Here is a 23,668-nt window from a genome sequence, read left to right as displayed (position 1 = left end):
TTTGATATTCAGGATTTTGATATAGAATTATTTTCAGGAATGTAAACACAAAAAAATGATTTTGTCTATTCTAAATCTAGTAAACGAATCCTTAGGTCTCTGTAAGAAAAACTACATTCAAATTGTACAAAAAGAAAAAACTACACGGCCGCACATTGTTCGTCTTTTTTTATTTATTGCATAGATGGGTGGACGAGCTCACAGCCCACCTTAAGTGATTACTGGAGCCCATAGACATCTACAAAGTAAATGCGCCACCCACCTTCAGATATGAGATCTAAGGTTAGTATAGTTACAACGGCTGTACCGCCCTTCAAACCGAAACGCATTACTGCTTCACGGCTGAAATAGGCAGGGTGGTTGTACCTACCCGTGCGGACTCACAAGAGCTCCTGCTACCAGTAATTACGCAAATTATATTTTTGCGGGTTTAATTTTTATTACACGATTTTGTTCCTTCACCGTGGAAGTCGATCGTGAACATTCGGCCGGCAAATCCCCGATTGGCACTTTGCTCATTTTATGTTAAGCCAGCAAATTGACGGAAATTCTTGCTTATTTCTACCGTGAAGCAGTAATGCGTTTCGGTTTGAAGGGCGGGGCAGCCGTTGTAACTATACCTGAGACCTTAGAACTTATATCTCAAGGCGGGTAGCGCATTTATGTTGTAGATGTCTATGGGCTCCAGTAACCACTTAACACCAAGTGGGCTGTGAGCTCGTCCACCCATCTAAGCAATAAAAAAAAACTGATAGCAGAAAGTCGTATTATGACGGCTCTGTGTGCCTTTCCATTTAAATTAATATTTGTGTCAGCCCAACGATTCCATAACGGACATACTTTTAAACACACATCTTCACGGCTTTTTATATCCACGTGTATGTAGCTGTAAAACTTCCACAAGTAACACAGTGAAGTCAAGTCAGAGGCTCTCAATCTTTTCCGACGAACGTCTTTGGACCTCGGAATTCGGGAATCGCTGGACGAAATCCGTCCCTTTTTTCCTATTTATGCTGATAGGCTTGAGAGTCTATTTCAGCTTTACCCTAGCGTGTAGGTAACCTCTCGGGGGTTAAGCCGGAAGTGTTGATAATACTGGCCCTAGCAAGAGCAGTGCTTCGCAGAATCTACCACGAAACTCAGTGGGCTGTGTCTATGGGTCAATTTCCTCGTCGTGCCCTTCGTCACAAGCAACGGGTTCGGCGAGGAATCCCTCCCTGTGAACGTAGCTATTTCGGAACCATTCCCCGTTCCAGATGCAATACTGTGCTTGTGTGTGGGCGTGCTTAGTGCGAGTTCTTTAACGTTTACGATAGCGTAAAAGTTAACAGCGCCTATCCATTTTAATGCTCCATCTTAATCTTAATCTCCATCTTAACATCTCCGCAGAGTTGATCTTCAACAATACAATGTTTATTCAATGATATATTCGCATACCTTATGTTTTGCTTTTTTTTTCGTAAATTTTCTTCCCCTTTTTCGGCTTAGAATTTTTTTAATTGATCGGGTTGACATGTTAATCGTTCGTTAGCCAAATCCAGTTTCAAAATCTATGAAATATCATTTGATCATTTATCAACCGACTTCGAATAAATAAAGAAGAACTTCATATTTTTTTTTTCTGTAGATGAAGCTATTGGTGCTTCATTACTGTTCAAACGAGAAAATTTCGTACTGAGAACTTACTCTAGTAGCAATTTTGAATAACAGTAGACTTAATTGGGGAGTAAGGGGAGATCGGAATGCTGCCTTCACCGGCCCAATTGTCAACCCCACCTGCACGCGCTGGATGGCGGCGGCGACCAACAGGTTGCCGTGATGCTTCCTGCTAGAAAACCAACGGGGCAATGGCGACCAAGCAATGGCGGTATAACCATACACACCCCTTACGGCAACTTGTACGGAAGAGGCGTCAGAAACCTTGGGGATCAGATACACCCTAAAATGCTGGTGCAGAAGGCAACGGGAAACCACTGCACTAATTTCCCACGAGAGTCATGAGCAGGTCGTATATCCGACTGATGCATGATCACGACCACTCTGTCAAAAGTGTACGAATAGGAAGAAGAAGAAGACTTAATTAAATAATAAATAAATAAATATTTACTAACAATCACGCCACGTTAACTGGTCCCGTTCTAAGTTTGTAAAGAACTTGTGTTACAGGTACCAGATAACGGAAATAAATGTAAGATTTTTATTATACACATACATATATTTAATATACATCCATAACCCTGGAAAAGACATTTTTTTATATTTATCATACAAATATCTTCCCTTGGCAGGATTCGAACCCGGGACCCCCTTGTGTAGTGACTATGTCACTTACCACTACACCAGACGGCCGTTAAAACAAACACAAAAAAAACGACTAAAAATCGACTATCTTAATGCAAACATTTGGCACGTCTTCCCACGCGTGTAGCGTTTCAGCGTGATAACGCTAACACACTTAATGAGATTGTTGTAGAGATCTTATCTGTGTGCTTAATGCGAGTTTTTTAAAGTTCTCAATCGCGTCAAAGTTAACTTTTTTATTATTTATTGCTTATATGTGTGGTGTTAAATGGTTACTGGAGCCCATATACATCTACAACGTAAATGCGCCTTGAGATATAAGTTCTAAGGTCTCAAGTATAGTTACAACGGCTGCCCCACTCTTCAAACCGAAACGCATTACTGCTTTACGACAGAAATAGGCGGGGCGGTGGTACCTACCCGTGCGGACTCACAAAAGGTCCTACCAACAGTGAACAAGAGGCCCTACCTACCACCAGTGAACCAACTAACTCAAATTTGTATGAAGTTGAAACAACTCCACCGCGTTTGCCGCTAGAGGGCGCTGTTCCAACTGCATACAAATTTGAGTTAACTTTTACGCTATCGAGAACGTTAAAAAACTCGCACTAAGCACACTGATTTCTTTAAATATTCGAACTCCGGAAGTCAACATATTTTCGCATTAAAATTGTACAGTTTCCAAAAATATTCGAAATCGAGTTAATATGTGGAAACATTTGGTATAACCAGTATTTTTCTCATAAATACCTACTGTCAAAAAAGCGTAGTTTAGTTTTAGTTTTTTTCTTCTATGTTTTGACTACTATTAACAAAATGAATACATAATTTTATCTTACTTTAAAAGACTATATGTCTGTTACTGTTCAAAAATAAATAAATAAATGCTACAAAGATGATTTAATATTAAAAATATCACATGTTCAACCTTTAATGTTCACTCTCCTGTAAAATTAGTAAGTTTTGAGATTATACAGTTTTAATGCGAGAAGACGATATGTGAGCCTTTCATGAAAAGCTAGGCCTATACGCTACGACTATAGGCAGAATCGGAAACTCCTAAAGAGACGAGAGCGTGTCGCTGCCTCTCCTGTGATGGGAGGCAGAGGCCGCTACCAGAAAAAGAGCTGATTACCATCAATCGACTCCTATTCGCTGGTAGCCTAAGAGGCTATTCCAAATACGCCCGGACGGGTAGGTGAGCTCACGGACTCAACCTGAGAGAATTTGCTAACACTAGCCCTAACAAGAGCAGTGATCCGCTCAATCTACCAACGGATTAATTTCATTATAATTCGTGTAACATTCAAAAATGTAACTTTTATATGGAGAAAACCGTGTGTCAGATTCATTTTTAAGGTAGTTTTTTATTTATCAGTATATTGTAAAGATGTTTTTATCACTGGAAACGAGGAACCGGACTCACTGCCAAGGTATTAAACGGGAACCTAAGCCCATAGACATAATAACGTGAATTCTAATATGGTGACGTTGCTAACACTAGCCGTAGCCAGAGCAGTGCTTCGGAGAATCTACCACCGGATCGGAATCGGTGGACCGTGTCTATGGGTTAGTTCGCTCTGTTATATCCCTACATAGCATACAATAATGCTTACCAACATCAACATTTTTTCCCGATGATGATTTCTATTTAGCTTTTTAAAGCAGTTCGGGTCAGACTTTCATCGGAGTGGGACGAACACCGAATTTTCCCCACTTTCCCTACAAATAACATCAACTTAGTCTAGGGAGTATTAAAATTGTTTTTTTAAAAAGAAGTTCCTAGTTTCAATTCTAACAGCTCGTCGGACGTTGACCGGTGCTTGAGGATCCTAAAAGCACCGAACCACCCGAGGATACATTAAAGCTTCAAGCTCAGAAAGAACGCTAGCGTTTTTGCGTCGGTAGCTTAATGATAATACAAGATTATATGCGCACTAATGTTCGGATAAGACATCTCGATCGTGGTTCGCCGTTGTATTACGTGTACTAAACCCGCCAATTAATAAATAATAATTTAATTTACACCAAATAAGTCGAACGTGCGACCTCGCTGCGTCTCATTTGCACGCGACCGATAAGAAAGAGACGGAACGATTTAGCTCAAGCGCAATTAATACACAAATAAAACATAGACACTATTTGTTTTGTAACAAGTTAATGGAATAAATTTAAGAAGCTAAAAAAAAAACGTGTTATGTGGCTTTGTTTTTTTTAAGCGCTTCCCCGTTAAATATATATAGCACTGACAACACTATTAAATAGCACTTTATAACTCATTATTATTTTAACACTTTAACAAAAATATTATATTGTTTAAATTTGTTGTATCAATTTATGTTCGTGGTGACTCAACCGAAGCGCGCGCATCTCAAATCCGTACTAACAAAAAAAAAATGTTTGCAACACGACATTGCTAAAATGTGAGATAACACACTGGAAAAAAACCTAAAATCGTTGGGTCGTAAAAGAAGAGAATGCTCCATCAATAATCGTATTAAAATATATTCAACGTAAATCATTGAATCACTTAACGTTTGTTTGACGTTTACGTCATTATGAAATCGAATGAGATGATAAACATTGAATTATTCGTGCTCTCTAACAATCAGCTCTAAACGCTAAGGCTTAGAGTTTCGTATTCTATATCACGTTAAATAGGGAAACCGTAAGGAAATTATACTAAAGAGCTAGAAAGAGACGGCAGATCGCACCGGCAAGGTCAATAAACATAATACAATAATTTATAGTTTTTTTTTCCCCGAAAATTATTGCCAATACTAGTTTATAATAATATCACGTTTATATCAATCGCATGGCTTACATTGCTGTTTGACTTAACTGTACAAACAGCGTAGTGGCTTTCATTAGGAGCGAAACCTGTGAATTTGTTAAGAATATAATTCCATTATCGGTTCGCGACCACAAAAACTCTTAAAGTATTCGTAACGCCAGAAGTAATTTAATGGGTATACAAAATACGAGATTAAAACGTAAAATCAGTTTTAATTATGTCAAGTCTTCGCATATTGTAACCCTTGCCCTTTTCCCAATCACCTTCCATACTCCCCTATCACATACCATTTCTTCGCTCACTCCCCTCTTACATATATCGTCTTTCACGCAATCCATCCATTTCTTCTTAGGTCTACCTCTTCCTCTATATCCTTCCATATTCATAGTTAACATTTTCTTACCAACCTCATTTTCATTTCGTCTCATCACATGTCCATATCATCCCAAACGCGCACTTCTTTTTAAGTTAGTTCTTAACTTCTCTTTCGTAGGTGCCACTTTCAGACTTCCTTTTTTTTTATTGCTTAAATGGATGGACGAGCTCACAGCCCACCTGGTGTTAAGTGGTTACTGGAGCCCATAGATATCTACAACGTAAATGCGCCACCCACCTCGAGATATAAGTTCTAAGATCTCAGTATAGTTACACCCTTCGAACCGAAACGCATTACTGCTTCACGGCGGAAATAGGCGGGGTGGTGGTACCTACCCGTGCGGACTCCCAAGAGGTCCTACCACCAGTTATTACGCAAATTATAATTTTCGTGTTTGATTTTTATTACACGATGTTATTCCTTCACCGTGGAAGTCAATCGTGAACATTTGTTGAGTACGTATTTCATTAGAAAAATTGGTACCCGCCTGCGGGATTCGAACACCGGTGCATCGCTACATACGAATGTATCAGACGTCTTATCCTTTAGGCCACAACGACTTCATTCCTCTAACATATTCATTCCATATTCTATCCATTCTCGTAACTCCACACATCCATCGCAACATTCGCATATCTGCTGCATGCAATCGCCTTTCATCCAAATCTAGATATAGATCTAGAGTCAGATTAAATAAATAAATTTGCAATCTTAAGGTAAAAGCAATTTTAATTAAGTCTCCGACTTGCAAATACCGAAGTAAATACGAAAGCAAACTCTTCCAGACAACCACAAGGCAGAGAATCTTCTAAGGAAATAAATTCGTACTAAGGAAAGGACATTAGAATATTGACACTAATAGATTCTTGACACATTAAGAGACGACTATTGACACTAAGAAACTAATAACACTTTAAGAAACTATTGACACTTTAGAAAATATTGACACTTTAAGAAACTATTGACACTTACCTCTTCTTCCAGGGCAGCTGGGAACTGCGTGAGTGGCTTTACGGCAACATCTTCTAACGCTGACTTTCTCCTAGAACAATGAAACGCATGAATTATTAGAATTAGACAGTGAGATAATCTTCCGATTGAATGTGAACGAATTAGATTGTATAACTAAAATAACATTGCAGAATTTTATAAGAAAACTAGCTATACCCGTCCGCTTTGCTGAGAATTTAAAATTAACATTATTATTTCTCACCCCCACAAAGATTCTCATCATTAACGCCCCCGCAACTGGTGTAGGGAGTCCAACACTCATATAAATATTAGCCTATCCATTAAGTACATGTATTTTCTACTTGGATACCAAGTTTCAAGTCAATCGGATGCATGGTTCAGTAGTTATAACGGAACATCCGTAAAAACCACTGTAGATTTATATATTAGTATAGACATGAGCGGTAGTAGCTGGTGATAGGTAGTTTGTTTATTTCTGCCGCGAAGTAGTCACGTGTATCGGTTTGGAAGCGGACATAAAAGTGACTTCAGCCTGTGGGCAGCTGCAATCAACTTTGTGAAGTCTATGGATCCTGAGAACAAATTAACACCAGATTCAAACTATATGCGCAATAGCTAAATACAAATCAAAACATTACACTGAATGGTATGGCTGCTATATTTTTCCCAAACAAATCCGTTGTGTGGTCCGGAGTTAATTAAATTAAATTCAAATCTTGCTGAATAAAACCATGTTATTGTGGTATAATTTGATAAACTCCATACAGGTTATCTATTTATATATATAAAAATGAATTGCTGTTCGTTAGTCTCGCTAAAACTCGAGAACGGCAGGACCGATTTGGCTAATTTTTGGTCTTGAATTATTCGTGGAAGTCCAGGGAAGGTTTAAAAGGTAGATAAATATGAAAATTCTCGGAATTGAATAAAAATAACAATTTTGTTTTTCCTTTCATGTGTCCCCCGTCGGACGGATTCCTTTTGTTTGTGTTAAGTTTATTTTATACAAAGGGTTAGGTTTAGGCACTACGAAGTCTGCCGGGTCAGCTAGTTTGTAATAAAACTCTCCATGTCATTTTATTAAGTGGTCTCCAAATTTCGGCTCAAAAACTTGGTATTCGAAGGGGACGGATTTCAATAACCATTTAAAATTTAAAACAGGCCCTAAAGTCGGTTATTATAAGAAAATCACTCTGTAATACTAATTTGACATTTATCAGAGCTTTGCATCACATTACAGATAATCATAAACTCGTAGAAACAGGTTACATTACTTTTTACTGGTGGTAGGACCTCTTGTGAGTCCGCACGGGTACCACCACCCCGCCTATTTCTGCCGTGAAGCAGTAATGCGTTTCGGTTTGAAGGGTGGGGCAGCCGTTGTGACTATACTGAGACCTTATAACTATATCTCAAGGTGTGTGGCGCATTTACGTTGTAGATGTCTATGGGCTCTCCAGTAACCACTTAACACCAGGTGGGCTGTGAGCTCGTCCACACATCTAAGCAATAAAAATTAAAAAAAAACATTGGGCACGTCTTACGTCCAACAATCATATACAGCCTTTGGAGCTTTAAAAAACAGGTCCTTACAATTTTCGTCCATTTCCCTGAAAGGTTCAAGCAAATTGCTTCCTATTCCTGTAATTGTTTGGTTGATAATGTCACGAGCAGACGAGTGTCTTTCGTATTGTCCGCTCATTAAACCGCTTTACGCAGGGGCGGCGTTAGTATCTCAAACTATTGACCCCCCACTTCTTAAATGCCTTAAGCTGAGACGGCTGTTATATTAGAGTTATTAGACAGAATTGACTCAAGTTTTTTTGAAATGAAACTTCTAATGCGACTTCCAACAAGGTTGCGTTAAATGTTTAACGCTATCATACTAGAAAGAGACAGAGCGAGAGCGAATGCGTGGCACTCGAACTCGATTATAGATTTCTATCTATAATCGAGTTCGAGTGCAGCAGCACAGCTATAACAGCAATTTATTTTTATATATCTGCATATATAAAAATGAATTGCTGTTCGTTAATCTCGCTAAAACTCGGGAGCGGCTGGACCGATTTCTTTTTCGTTTGATGTGTCCCCGGTCGGACGGATTCCTTTGTTTGTTTTGAGTTTATTTTATACAAAAGCTTAGGTCTTTTGTTGATCGATTGAGGCACTATGAAGTCTGCCGGGTCAGCTAGTTTAAGATATATATAATATAAATGTTCACATATACCTAACTGTTTGGCTAATGTGCACATTTCCGGTAAAAGTATACATTTACCGTAACATATACATGCTAATAGTCTATAAGTATGTAAGAAGTGACAACACGTCGCTATGCGCAAGCGACTGTTTCTTGATAATAACATTTTATTTTTCATTACGTCACATGAATTTCCTGTCGTGTACTATCTTCCATCTATATCTGTGCAAAATAATATCAATGTTTTACATTAGCCAGCCTTCCCGCGAAGGCAATTTTTTTTGTTATCGGAAGATATCACTGTGCTTATAGTATTTATGCGGAAAATTAACAGAAAATAGCCTCTTTATTTCTATAGTCCGAACGCGATGCTAGTAATCCATTTTTCTCGGACCTCGAATCTTTGAAGACCAATATACTCGATTTCGATTAAAACGGAAATTGAATATTGGATCAATGAAAAAGATAGATTATTATGCGAAACGTGAAGGCTTACGTTCTAAGAAGTGTCAAAAGGGACTTCGTAATTGGAAAAGCATATAAAGGTAGGTGACATTCTAGAGTCAATAACGCCTATTTGACAAGAAACATGAAAGAAACACAAGGTACTTGTTACGTAGTGCCGAATCCACCTAGCGAGATATGAATAACACGTATTGGCTTCGCTTATAGCTGTGCTATTTGATATCAACTTCACAGATATATCTCAATTTTATTTAACAGTTGTTTAACTTATAGTTTCATATTGATTCCAACGTCTACGCTAATCTAAGGTTAGTCGAAGACAGGATTAGATGCCACAACATTGTGAACACGAAACTTCTGGATAGAAGCGAATCCTCCGACATGAAGAGCACACCTGAAGAGGATACTATTCTTTCGGGTGAAATTTCAATTTAGACCCCATAATAATTTCTGAATACACCCCTGTCTGACCCGGCATCGTTAGTCCCACGTAATGGAACGACTTCATGCCTGTCGCACAAGAAGCTTTTAAGGGGTAAGCGTAGTACAGAGACGAAAGAGGAAAGTCATACGTTTTTATTTTGTTTACTCATTGGTATTAGCGTTGATAGAGAGAGAGGCATGATACCGGCTTATCTAGTTCGAGTGGTTTCCGGGACTAACAAACGTTAAAAAGTGAATGCGACCGCCCACTTTGACGCGATGTCCGACGTCGTCGTGGCCTAAAGGATAAGACGTCCGGTGCATTCGTATCTAACGATGCAACCGGTGTTCGAATCCCGCAGGCGGATACCAATTTTCCCAAAGATATACGTACTCAAAAAATGTTCACGTTCGGCTTCCACGGTGAAGGAATTAACATCGTGTAATAAAAATCAAACCCGCAAAATTATAATTTGCGTAACTACTGGTGGTAGGACATCATTTGAGTCCACACGGCTAGGTACCACCACCCCGCCTATTTCTGCCGTGAAGCAGTAATGCGTTTCGGCTTGAAGGATGGCGCAGCGTTGTAACTATATTGAGACCTTAGAACTTATATCTCAAGGTGGGTGGCGTATTTGCGTTGGAAAAGTCTATGGGCTCCAGTAACCACTTAACACCAGGTGGGCTGTGAGCTCGTCGATCCATCTAAGCAATAAAAACAGACTCAACGGTGGTACCGGACGGAGGTTACCAATTTACGTGGGCCGATATTACGCCCAGCCATTTGCTAAATTAACGGAGGGCGAGGTGAATTTGGGTGGGAAATAGTTATTGATCTGACGATATAGTTTTTTATGCATTAATGTCTAATGGCAGTAGTAATTGGAGGTAGTCAGAGCCTAACGCCGGAGACTCAAACATTAACAGTATGTGGTCCCCGGACCACAAACCACGCATCGTTTGCGGTAGTTATAGCATCCGCGTATTTTGACATCCTCGGAATATTACAAGAAGCGATTTGGATAGTTAGTTTTTCGTTGCTCATGTCACGCCTTATTTGAATTAGGTATATTGCGCTTTTTTTAAATGCTTAGATGACTGGATGACCTCACAGCTCACCTGTTGTTAAGTGGTTACTGGAGCCCATAGACACCTACAACATAAATGCGCCACTTACCTTGAGATATAAGTTCTAAGGTCTCAGTATAGTTACAACGGCTGCCCCGCCCTTCAAACCGAAACGCAATACTGCTTCACGGCAAAAATAGGCAGGGCGGTGGTACCTACTCGCGCGGACTCACAAGAGGTCCTACCGCCAGTAAATTTCTGAATTTATCTGAGTTTACATATTATTATATTCTATTAATTTATTCTGAATTTACCTTAACAATATAATCTTGAATATCGGACCAACAAGACCCTTGATGATGGCTGACGCGTTCAGATGACATCTCCCATGCAGCACTATTCCGTTTACCTGAGAATAAAGAAAAAAAAAAACAATTTAATTTTAACCAGTTACGGAAGTAAGGGTTTTTTTACACGCTTTATATTAGCTTCACTTGTATGTATGTTTGTATGTTTGTAACTGATTCCTCTGGACGCGATTTTGACCCACTTTAAACGGCCAGATTTCATTCAGACTTTGTAAATTTATCGAGGACCGATGACAATACACTAATTTGATAAGATTATTCCATTATTAAATTTGCAAAAAAAAAAATACAAAAAATATAAAATAAATTGTACAAAATTTAAATTGAAAATAGTGTAATTTTTTTTTTTTTTTTAAAAAGCGTGGGGTGCATGGTGTTATTAGCTATAAATATTTTTCTGACAGATATGAGTAAAAGAATTATGTGCTTTTTTTCAATAAAAAGTAAAGTTTTAGTTGAATTTTATATAAAGCGTGTTTTTTTAGTTTTTTTAAACTATTATTTATTTTAATTGCCGTCGATTCTTTCTGGAGTGAAGATCGCAACGTCAATGACGTACACTGGAAATGTGCGAGCGAAATCTTTTTATTATTTTTTTATTGCCCAAACAGGCAGACGAGCTTACGGCCCACCTGATGGTAAGTGGTTACCGTCGCTCATGGACTTCCGCAATGCCAGGGGCAGAGCCAAGCCGCTGCCTACCATTAAGAACCCTCTCCACAAGCCTCGTTTGAAGAAGGACATGTCATAGCGCTCGGGAAACACCGTGGAGGGGAGCTCATTCCATAGCCGGATGGTACGTGGCAAAAAAGACCTCTGGAAACGCACTGTGGATGACCGCAGTGGCTCCAGGTAGTATCGATGAACTCTACTCCGGTGGCGGGCGGTGCGATGGTAACAACGAGATGATGGTGTCATCTCAAATAATTCCTCAGAGCACGATCTTCAATCTCATATGCATGACGACTATCCCGCTTCAAGCGTGGAAACAAACATTGGTTCATCGCAGAAATAAAGAGAACTACAGGTCCTGCAGTAGTCGAAATTCGACTATAATTAATTGGAATTGTAAGTTTGTACATTATTATGATTATATTTTCTACTTCTATAATCACAAATTTCTCCAAGACTACACTATAAAAAATACTAACAAAGACAAACAATATTTAATCTCAATTTGACAACAGACGTCAAGAACAAAAGTTTGACAATAGATAGTATGCATGCGTGTGTGCGTCAAATACATGGTATGTAATGTGTGTAATGTTTTCTTTATTGATTTAATGTATATTTTATGCATTATTAAAAAAAATATTAGCATTGTGTACTTCTTCTCTATATTCTCTATAAGTGTGGAAAATTTCATACTCCTCCGTCCGCGCAAATTTCGTAAAAAGGGATTCAAAGTTTTTGCTTCACGTATTAATAAAGAGAATAACATTGTGCAGTAAAAATCAAACCCGCAAAATTATAATTTGCGTAATTATTGGTGGTAGGACCTCTTGTGAGTCCGCACGGGTAGGTCCCACCACTCTACTTATTTCTGCCGTGAAGCAGTAATGCGTTTCGGCTTGAAGGGTGGGGCAGCCGTTGTAACTATACTGAGATTTTAGAGCTCATATCTCAAGGTGTATGGCGGAATTTATGTTGTAGATGTCTATGGGCTCCGGTAACCACTAAGTGGGCCGTGAGTTCGTCCAACCGTCTAAGCAATAATAAAAAATAAAAAAGCTGTGAGTTTTATGATCGAATTGATCTAATAAAAACGTGTTAAAAATGTTTAAAGGGCTTCTACTAAAAAAATACATTAAAAACAAAATGTTTATTTCAATGTTTTTGATATAGTTAATAGTTCGCATCATTAGTCGTGAATACGTAAAAGAAACACGGTTTTTAAAACATACACTGATTTCTTCTAAATTTTCCGGAGAGATTCTGGTTTTCATGTTTCTTAAAAGTCCGCATTATATTATATTTTTACTTTTCTAATTTCAAGATGTCAATAATTGAGGTGACGTCTGCTATGTACTAATTGCCAATTTGTCGATGTTTTGTGTTGATGATCACTTTGTTGTTGCAACTAAATCAATCAATAAATAAATAACAGCACCGATATCTTTATTCTACATGAGAGACTGTTTAAAAACACTTTACAAGTCCGTATGATGATTGTGTATAACAATCTTGTCTTTTTCAAGTGAAAACTTCTTTAGAATCGTTGTGATTTCAAACCGGATGCAACGGAAAAAACGACAGGTAAGAGACACAAATACAAAAATGTGTAGGATGAAGCCAGCAAAGAATGAGACAGAAATATACATGCTATTTAATACAGCGCCATCTGTGAGATTTTTTAATACTAACGTGTGTATGAAAGCTCTTGTAGTGAATTTTAATTTAGGATTATACGTGAAATTAAAATATCAATTCACAGAGGGCGCTACCTTACAATTATTTACTAATGACAAAATTTTACATATACTTAAGACGTTTAGGATAATTGTATTTTAATTTTGGAAGGTTTCACTTCTACCACGTGTGAATTGCACACATTTTGTTTTTCTCTGATCAAACAATTATCCGTTTGGCTTTAAAAGAAGCGCGTAGTGACCGCGCATTTCCCTAATTTTTTCCGCATTTTTGCCACGTACCATCCGGCTATGGAATGAGCTCCCTCCACGGTGTTTCCCGAGCGCTATGACATGTCCTTCTTCAAAGGAGGCTTGTGGAGAGTATTAAACGGTAGACAGCGGCTTGGCTCTGCCCCTGGCATTGCTGACTTCCATAAGCGACGGTAACCACTCACCATCAGGTGGGCCGTATGCTCGTCTGCCTATACGGCAATAAAAAAAATCTGCCGCAAAACAACAAACGCGCCCCAGTTTTTAGAGTGGGACAGCCTTTTTAGAGTAGGAGGTTGCTTAGCGAACACTATGAATTAGCAGTTATAATCGAAGACCACAGCCCATTGAGTTTCTCATCGGATCTTCTCAGTGGGTCGCGATTCCGATCGGGTGGTAGATTCTGCGATGCACTGCTCTTGCTAGGGCTTGTGTTAGCAAATTCTCTCAGGTTGAGCCCGTGAGCTCACCCACTCGTCCATGCGTAGCTGGAATAGCCTCTTATTCTACCAACGAAAAGGTAGGGACGATTGAGGCCATCAGCGCAAAAGTGGCCTAAGCTTACCACAGATAATGAGGTTTGAATTTACTTTTACACCGCTCCGTATGTAAAAACAATACGCGCAAAAATAATGTTTTCGAAACCATCGGCTATCTATGGGTGAAAGTAGGGATACACAGGTTTTGGATCAAAATTTATTATGTTTTAAATAAATTGCAATATATACCTAAGCACGAATATGAAAAATGGTGGGTTAGGCCACTTTTACACTGACATCCTCAATTTTTTTAAATCGAATATATAAACGCCTACAGAATTCGAATAGCATTCTTTCCGGAGTATCGATTTATCAAAATCAAATTTCAGGTCAGTTTTTTTTTAATGAAATGTATACTTAATCAAAGCTCACGGCTCAGACATAGTCTTCAAACCTCGATCGGTGAAGAGATTACGATGATTTTAAACTAAATTGAAGTCGTCGTGACCTAAGGGATAAGACGTCCGGTGCATTCGTATCTAGCGATGCACCGGTGTTCGAATCCCGCAGGCGGGTACCAATTTTTCTAATGAAATACGTACTCAACAAATGTTCACGATTAACTTCCACGGTGAAAGAATAACATCGTGTAATAAAAAATCTAACCTGCAAAATTATAATTTATGTAAATACTGGTGGTAGGACCCCTTGTGAGTCCGCACGGGTAGATACCACCACTCTGTCTATTTCTGCCGTGAAGCAGTAATGCGTTTCGGTTTCAAGGGGGGGCAGCCGTTGTAACTATACTTGAGACCTGGGAACTTATATCTCAAGGTGGGTGGCGCATTTACGTTGTAGATGTCTGTGGACTCCGGTAGCCACTTAACACCAGGTGGGCTGTGAGTTCGTTCGCCCACCAGAGCAATAAAAAAAAAAAAAAAAAAAGGATTCAAGAATTTAAAAAAATGCTTCAATAACCGTTAATTTTAGTAACCGCGATTCATTCCAAACGAACGACACACGTACGCACATATGCTAGTCCCATATTTTATTAATACAGATCGGGAGTTCGAGAATGTATGCGGATGTATTATTTCAAAATTTATTCAACATATTGTCGACCGCGTTGGCGTAGCTCACGTTATATCCGGGAAACGGCATGATTTTAATTGGAAACATATTGTTATTTATTTCGATCTAGATATTACAGGGAGAGAAAGAGAGAGATATTATGCCTTATTGTACATCTAAATATAACAAAATAATATAACAAAATAACATAATTTACTGGTGGTAAGACCACTTGTAATTCCGCGCGGGTAGGTACCACCGCCCTGCCTATTTATGCCGTGAAGCAGTAATGCGTTTCGGTTTGAAGGGTGGGGCAGCCGTTGTAACTATACTGAGACTTTAGAACTTGTATCTCAAGGTGGGTTTACGTTGTAGATGTCTATGGGCTCCAGTAACCACTTAACTGGGCTGTGAGCTCGTCCACACATCTAAGGAAAAAAAAAAAATATATATATATATATTTAAATATTAAATACTAGCTGACCCGGCAGACTTCGTAGTGCCTCAATCGATAAATAAAAGACCTAAACTTATTTGATTCCGAGAATTTTCATATTTATCTACCTTTTAAACTTTCCCTGGACTTCCACAAATAATTCAAGACCAAAATTAGCCAAATCGGTCCAGCCGTTCTCGAGTTTTAGCGAGACTAACGAACAGCAATTCATTTCTATATATATAGATACAATGGGCGGTCTTATCGTTAAGAGTGATCTCTTCCAGATAATCATCAGGTGGACAAGAATCAAAAATCAAGAAATAAATAAACAGCGACGAACTTTTTTATTGCAAAAAAAATATATAAATATGTAATTATGAACAATATAATGATAGTTTTATAGTACTTACACATAAAAAAAAGAATAAACAATTTACAGAAATTGTTTCGCTGTTCGTTTTAAAATAACACACCCTATACATCGAATGATGTGAAGTAATTTACGATCTTATACATACAGTGTGTTGAGCCGGTCATTTTTTTTATTTTTTATTGCTAGATGAGTGGATGAGCTAACAGCCCACCTGGTGTTAAGTGGTTACTGGAGCCCATAGACATCTACAACGTAAATGCGCCACCCACCTTGAGATATAAGAGTATAGTTACAACGGCTGCCCCACCCTTCAAACCGAAACGCATTACTGCTTCACGGCAGAAATAGGCAGGACGGTGGTACCTACCCGCGCGGACTCACAACAGGTCCTACCACCAGTAATTACGCAAATTACAATTTTGCGGGTTTCACTTTTATTACATGATGTTATTCCTTCACCGTGGAAGTCAATCGTGAACATTTGTTGAGTACGTATTTCATTAGAAAAAATGATACCCGCCTGCGAGATTCGAACACCGGTGCATCGCTTCAACACGAATGCTCCGGACGTCTTATCTTTTAGGCCACGACGACTTCAGGACACAGCACACAGCACACAGTTCGACATACAGGGTGTTGAGCCGGTCATGGTGTCAATTTGCCAAAACTAAATGGAAATTAGTAATTATTTATCTAAATACAGTCAAAATCTGTTATAACGACCTCGAAGGGACTGCTCATATTCAGTCGTAAAAACCGATAGTCGTAACAACCGGTGATGTTTAATGTGTATCGTGCAAGTACAAACAAATCGGTAGGGAATTATTGGAAAAATATATTTATACCTATATAATACGCGATTTTTCTTCAATATTAATTTGTTTTATTTTTCTTTGTGACATTTTGAAAGTTTCACGAATAACTCCACAATGTTTAGGTGCGTCTTGTGTATAGATAAGTAACAAACTAACTGAAGAGATATGAAGAAGCGGGCTTTGACTACCGCATGCACGTGTTTTGTTTCTAAGAATTAGAAAAGACCCTACACTAAACTAAATCCTATTGTTTTCTTTCCTGATTTTAAAAGCCATTGAAGTCAAATGTGGATACCTATTCAAATTGTTTACAATACAGCTTAGCCGGTCGTTCTAACAGATCTAATTCTCCGAAATATTAGTTAAATGTGGTCGTTTTATGAGGTATGTCGCTATTACCAATGTCGTAGAAAGCAATATTTTTAATAAGGCGGTCATATGGCATTCAGCTGGGACCTTTGTTCTTGGTTATTATAACCGGCATGTTGTATTAAACGATGTCGCAGTAAACGGTTTTGACTGTATATGTATAGTGATATCAATGAATGAAATAATTAATTTTCCAGCATGTGTCCACTCCGACCATCGGAATGTTGCTGTTGGAAACTTATTAAAATTTAGGTTGAAATTGTCATTAGATTTCATCTATACCAGTACTGGCCATGTCAATATAAAATCTAGTTTCAAAATCTAGTTCTTCTTCTCTACTTCTCTACAGATTAATAAATAAAAAAAAAACATTCGCGCGATTCTGATCTGGTGATAGATTCAGTGAAGCACTGCTCTTTTTTATTAATTAGATGGGTGGACGAGCTGACGGCCCATCTAGTGTTAAGTGGGTATCGGAGCCCACAGACATCTCCAACGTAAATTTCCGGATCTTCTCAGGGGGTTGCGATTCCGATCCAGTGGTAGATTCAGCGAAGCACTGCTCTTATTAAGGCATATGTTACGAAAACCTCCAAAGCTGAGCTTTTGAAAGCTATCACGCTCCTAGTAACTAGCAACAGGGAGGAGGAACCTTTTTTTTCCTTATGTAGCTGATAGCCTTGAAAGGCTATTTCAGCGTAACATTAACTAGTAGGTGAGCTCACGGGGCTCAAACCTGACGACGTTGCTAACACGAACCCTAGCAAGAGCCGTGCTTCGCAGAATCTCCCACCGGATCGAAATCGCGACCCACTGAGAAGATCCGGCGAGAAACTCAGTGGGCTGTGTCTGAGGGTTAATTTACTCGTCGAGCCCTTCGTCGCAAGTGACGGGTTCGACGAGAACGGTGACCGGTGCTTGAGGTACCTAAAAGCACCGTTAGTGGATCGGGAGGATCCGAAATCACGTGTTTGGGGCGACGTCGATTGCTTTCCATTCTGTCCGTAGGATCGGGAATGTAATGAATCTCCTTCTACGTGAAGTCATCGACCGCGCTCGTTCATTTGATTGTCACATTGCGTTGAGCGCCAATTGACGAAATGTTTTTCTTTATACATCGATCGATTGATTTACGTTTGCTCAGTGTGCTTAGTGCGAGTTTTTTAACGTTCTCGATAGCGTAAAAGTTAACTCAAGCTTGTATCGAGTTGGAACGTTGGCCTACGTTTGCCGCTAGGAGCGCTGTTCCAAATGCATACAAATTTAAGTATCGGTCATCGTTCTCGTCTAACCCGTCGCTTGCGACGAAGGGCTCGACGAGTAAATTAACCCTCAGACACAGCCCACTGAGTTTCTCGCCGGATTTTCTCAGTGGGTCGCGTTTCCGATCCGGTGGTAGATTCTGTGAAGCACGGCTCTTGCTAGGGTTCGTGTTAGCAACGTCATCAGGTTTGAGTCCCGTGAGCTCACCTACTAGTTAAGGCGATGCTGATATAGCCTCTCAAGGCTATCAGCTTAGGTAGGAAAAAAAATATCGCACTAAGCACACTGAATGATATGTTAGCGAATGAGGCTACGAGTGAAATGCGTGAGATTTAACAGCGCATTGAATCATCGATCCTCAATAAACCGGACCATTCTCGAAGCGGCGAGCTCTTTACGAGTTACCGGTATAAATGACGCCCTAACATCATAAAATCGTTACATAACTCACAGCAGTATTTAAGTTTTACGTACAATAGGTATTACTGGTTGTTTAGTTGTTACGAATCAATCAGATTACGCATTGAACTGAAATAGTCTGCGGCTGGAGGTAGCGCGTTCATTGCTTAAGCGGAAGCGGTTTAAGTTTAATGTGGAAATACTCTTATTTACAAAAAAATATATTAAAATCTTTTTATCGTTGCTTGAAAACTCAAATTGTTATCATTAACTTAGCTGCTTTGGGATAAAGCTTATTTTAATTTTAATTTGCTTTGCTTAGAATGTATTATAACATCACAGTTTTGAAACTAAGAAATAATATCTACAGTAGTTTTTTTATTGAAAATCTTCTGAATCTATACCTATATATCCGATAGCTCAATACCTATGAAAGACTAAGACGAAAAACTAAACAAAATAAAAGAGATATTAAGAACTCAATATTTTTGTCATGAATACTTAAGTACGTATGTATGTATATTGACATTAATATTTATACCTAGTAATAATACGTTTCTGCTTAGACATTACAAGATTCCACATAAACTTCACTCGCTTCGCTGATCTCATAAACATCTTGGCTTTGAGCCAGTCAGACAGGGAGAGCAAGACAAATCTCCATTGAGAAATATTCTATGCAATGAATACTGTGATGAAGACTACAGTACATTACTAATTCTGTTATGAGGCTTATCATTTCTCGTCTAACTTAAAAGTGATACGCTTAATTTGAAATTTAAGGAAAAACAATGCTCCGTGACCAAAAAATAAGGTTTATTATTAATTGTTTCAGTTTCAAATATGAATAACATCAGACAGTTGATAATTAGTTTATCGATCACAATGAGAATGCAACTTTGGATGAAGCTTTTGATGACGGTTTCTGTTCCTTAAAATATTGAAATAAGATCGAAGCTCGAACATCAGCTAACTTCAAATCATACTATGGCTTCGCGGAAAAAGTATACTGGATATTAATATAAACTGCAAGAATAGAAACATAACTAAAAACAGGCGATACATTTTAAGCAATTATTTCCGCTGCGCTAGTCTCTTTATGCACGGCCTTACCTTGGCTCGAATCCAACCGAATAACAAAACATCCGAACACAGACGAAACGGCCGGCCAAATATATTTTGATACGTATGTACGTAATTATTAAGTTTCACCCCAAAACGAATATGTACTGGTAATGCTTTTCATGGGACCGCACACAATATCCCCACTCAGGTGCTTTTAGGTACCTCAAGCACCTGTCACCGTCCTTGCCGAATCCATCGCTTGCAACGAAGGGTTTCGACGAAAAAAATAACCCCCAGACACAGTCCACTGAGTTTCTCGCCGGATCTTCTCAGGGGGCGTTTCCGACCCGGTGGTAGATTCTGCGAAGCACTGCTCTTGCTAGAGCCAGTGTTAGCAACGTCGTCAGGTTTGAACCCCGTGACCTCACCTATATGTTAGGACGAAGCTGAAATAGCCTCTCAAGGCTATCAGCATAGGCAGGAAAAAAAAGATGGCTTTTGTCTTTCACTATATTTCTGAACCTCTCTTTACGCATTGGTGACTGCGTTTGACTCATGTCTCAGTGGCCGTATCAACATCTAAATATCTATGGAGTATGTTGTAGCTAGTTTCGAATAACCAATGGATTGAAAAGCTGGTGTAAGACATAATCAGGGCCCCGTGAGCTCACCTACACGTCAAGGAGAAGCTGAAATAGCCTCTCAAGGCTATCAGCATAGGTTAGGGGAAAAAAAACCACTCATTCGGCCATGTTATTCCTAGCGAGCAAATTCTACTTGCACTTATCCCACACTATGTAGTATCGGTACTGCATGTCCTCTTATCATGAAGCATAGGGATTTGGCATTAGTTTTACGACCGATCGCCTGTCTGAGATAAACCCTCCTTGGGTTCAATCCCCATATATCCATTGGAAGGTGCCACAGAACATGGCCTTTCTTATTTTGTGTTACTTTTATCCGTTTTCGCTTTTATGATTTGCGTTTTATTATCATACACCAAAACTTTGATTTTCAAATGCCAAAAATATCATGTTTAATTCGTGCTCCTTAGCGTGCCAATTATGGTACATTTAGTCTTGAAAATACATATAATAAACTACTTAAGCTTTTGGGGATGATGACAAAGGAAAGATCTTCCACCGAGCGGGTGATATTGCTCGGTAGACCGACGGTCCAATGCTGTTGTTGGGAACTTGTACATAATTATGTAAGCTTATCTTCAAAATATCGTAAGCGAGATTCAGGCATCTGTCACCCAAAAGCTCATTTCGAACATTGACGTAATAAGAAAGTAGGAACACGATATGAAGAGGTGCGTGGCTTTTCGAATCGACCTAAATTTTTACTGGCAGTAGAGCGTGTTATGAGCCGGCACGGGCAAGTATCACCAGCTTGCCTATTTCTGCCGTGAGGCAGTTTCGGTTTAAAGGGTGGGGTGGCCGTTGTATTTTAAAAACTGAGACCTTAGAACTCATGTCTAGAGGTGGGTATTTTTTTTGTCCTACCTATTCTATATAGTTACCTCGAGGGGTTATTCAGATTCACCGAACTAGTAGGTGAGCTCACGGGGCTCAAACCTGACGACGTTGCTAACACGAACCCTAGCAAGAGCCGTGCTTCGCAGAATCTACCACCGCATCAGAAACGCAACCCACTGAGAAAATCCGGCGAGAAACTCAGTGGGCTGGTTCTGTGGGTTAATTTACTCGCCGAGCCCTTCGTCGTAAGCGATGGGTTTGACGAGAACGATGACCGGTGCTTGAGGTACCTAAAAGCACCGTTAGTGGATCGGGAGGATCCGAACTGACGTGTGGAGTTGGGTGGCACCATTTACTTTATATCTATGAGCTCCGGTAATCACTTAACACCAGGTGAGCCGTGAACTAGTCCACATATCAAGCATTAAACAATAAACATATCTAGTTGAAAACAGAGAATCTGTTGTACAAATACAGTCCGTGTAATCATTAAATCCGTATTTATCTGATCTTTAGAATCGTAACGATTTTATGACTTTATTTACAGACAAACTACTTCTTCGTGCGCTTTTATTGACTTGGTACATGTTTGTTTGTATTCAATGGATTCTTTGAACACCATTTTCACCGAGGTAACACCTTCCTTTGACCTTACCAGCTGTGACAGAATTGCGAAAAGGAGATCCGCTTGAGTTGATAAATGCTAACGTCTAATTTGCTGTCTCAATGCAAATAAAACCTCAAGCCTCAAGAACCCATCGACTGCTTAGGGGCGATTTGCTCCCTTAAATTACGCATCTACACCGCTATGGAAACTTAACATATTATCAAGGGATGGAAAGGCTATTTATGGTATAGCCGACGTTTCGCTTAATATACGACATAATATCTTTGTAATTGAAGGTGCGTTTTGTTTGCTACTAGCAGACAGACTTCGTAGTGCCTCAATCGATAAATAAAAGACTTAAACTTTTGCATAAAATAAACTTAAAACATACAAAAGGAACCCGTCCAACGGGGGACACATCAAAGGAAAAACAAAATTGTTATTTTGATTTAATTCCGAGCATTTTCATATTTATCTACCTTTTAAACCTTCTCTGGACTTCCACAAATAATTCTAGACCAAAATTAGCCAAATCGGTCCAGCCGTTCTCGAGTTTTAGCGACACTAACGAACAGCAATTCATGTTTATATATATAGATAGATAGATAGATAGATTAGAATCAAGAGTTCGATGTTTTTAATTGATTTTCAATTAAGCTTACTCCATTCTTTTTTTTAATTTTTTTTATTGCCTTAGTAGGCAGACGAGCGTACGGCCCATCTGATGGTGAGTGGTTACCATCGCCCATGGACTTCAGCAATACCAGGGGCAGAGCCAAGCCGCTGTCTACCTAAATAGCTGAAGTTTTTTTATTATGTTATTTTTTCCAAATTTTAAATGGCTCTCCAGTAAAGTTGCAAAAATGTCGCTTAAGTAAAATAGCCTTTCATCTCTCGATATATTATTATTAGTTTTACGGCAAAATTTTAACTAACCTTTATTAGCTTGTGTGTATGTTTGTTTGCATGTAAAAGAATCTTTGAATGTCGTTTTCATCGACTTTAAAGCGTGCGATTAACTTGAAAATTTGCACACGCACCAAAAATCGACGACAGTACAATAGATGGCTTCGCTCAAATATCCTGCCCTAAACACGTCATTACGGATCCTCCCGATCCATTAATGGTAGTTTTAGGTACCACAAGCACCGGTCACCGTCCTCGCTGAACCCGTCACGGGCTCAACCTGAGAGAATTGCTGACACTAGCCCTAGCAAGAGCAGTGCTTCGCTGAATCTTCTACCAGATCGGAATCGCGACTCACTGAGAAGATCCGGCGAGAAACTCAGTGGGTTATGTCTATTGGTTAGTTCGGACGTCGAACTCTTCGTCGGAGTCGACGAATTCCACGACGGTGACCGGTGCTTGAAGAGCCTAATAACACCGAGAGCAGATCCGGGGATCCGACATGTTTTGGACGACGGCCGCTTTCTTTTGCCCCGTCGCCTGAGTCGGTTATGTAGTTAGCATTGGCCATGATAAGAGGGTTATTTCTGCCACGAAGCACTCACACATACCGGTTTGAACGGAAGAAGAGCTGTTATACAATCGAGACTTCGATCTCATGCGTCAAGACGGGTGATGACCAGTGGTCGGAGTAGGTAGATTGATTTTATATACTTGCGTCAAGATATTGTAATATGGACATGCCATTTTATCCATAATGATTGTTTTTTTTTTAAATTGAAAAATTTTTTTTTTAATCCTCATCAGATACAA

General features: G+C 39.2%; 1 protein-coding gene across 1 annotated transcript in view; it reads right to left on the bottom strand.

Moving 5' to 3' along the window:
- The window catches only part of LOC114240899 (multiple PDZ domain protein), a 189,008-nt gene that overhangs the window by 31,396 nt on the left and 133,944 nt on the right, over positions 1-23,668 (bottom strand). The window contains exons 26-27 of the mRNA XM_089739138.1: positions 10,914-11,008; positions 6,444-6,513 (exon numbers count right to left, since the gene is read on the bottom strand). Coding sequence (XP_089595264.1) covers positions 6,444-6,513; positions 10,914-11,008 — 165 coding nt within the window. The remainder of the gene's footprint in view (positions 1-6,443; positions 6,514-10,913; positions 11,009-23,668) is intronic.

Source organism: Bombyx mandarina, chromosome 28 (assembly GCF_030267445.1).
Source record: "Bombyx mandarina strain Sakado chromosome 28, ASM3026744v2".
Lineage (NCBI taxonomy): Eukaryota > Metazoa > Arthropoda > Insecta > Lepidoptera > Bombycidae > Bombyx > Bombyx mandarina.
Note: the sequence above shows the minus strand (reverse complement) of the source record. Positions and strands in the feature narration are given on the sequence as shown.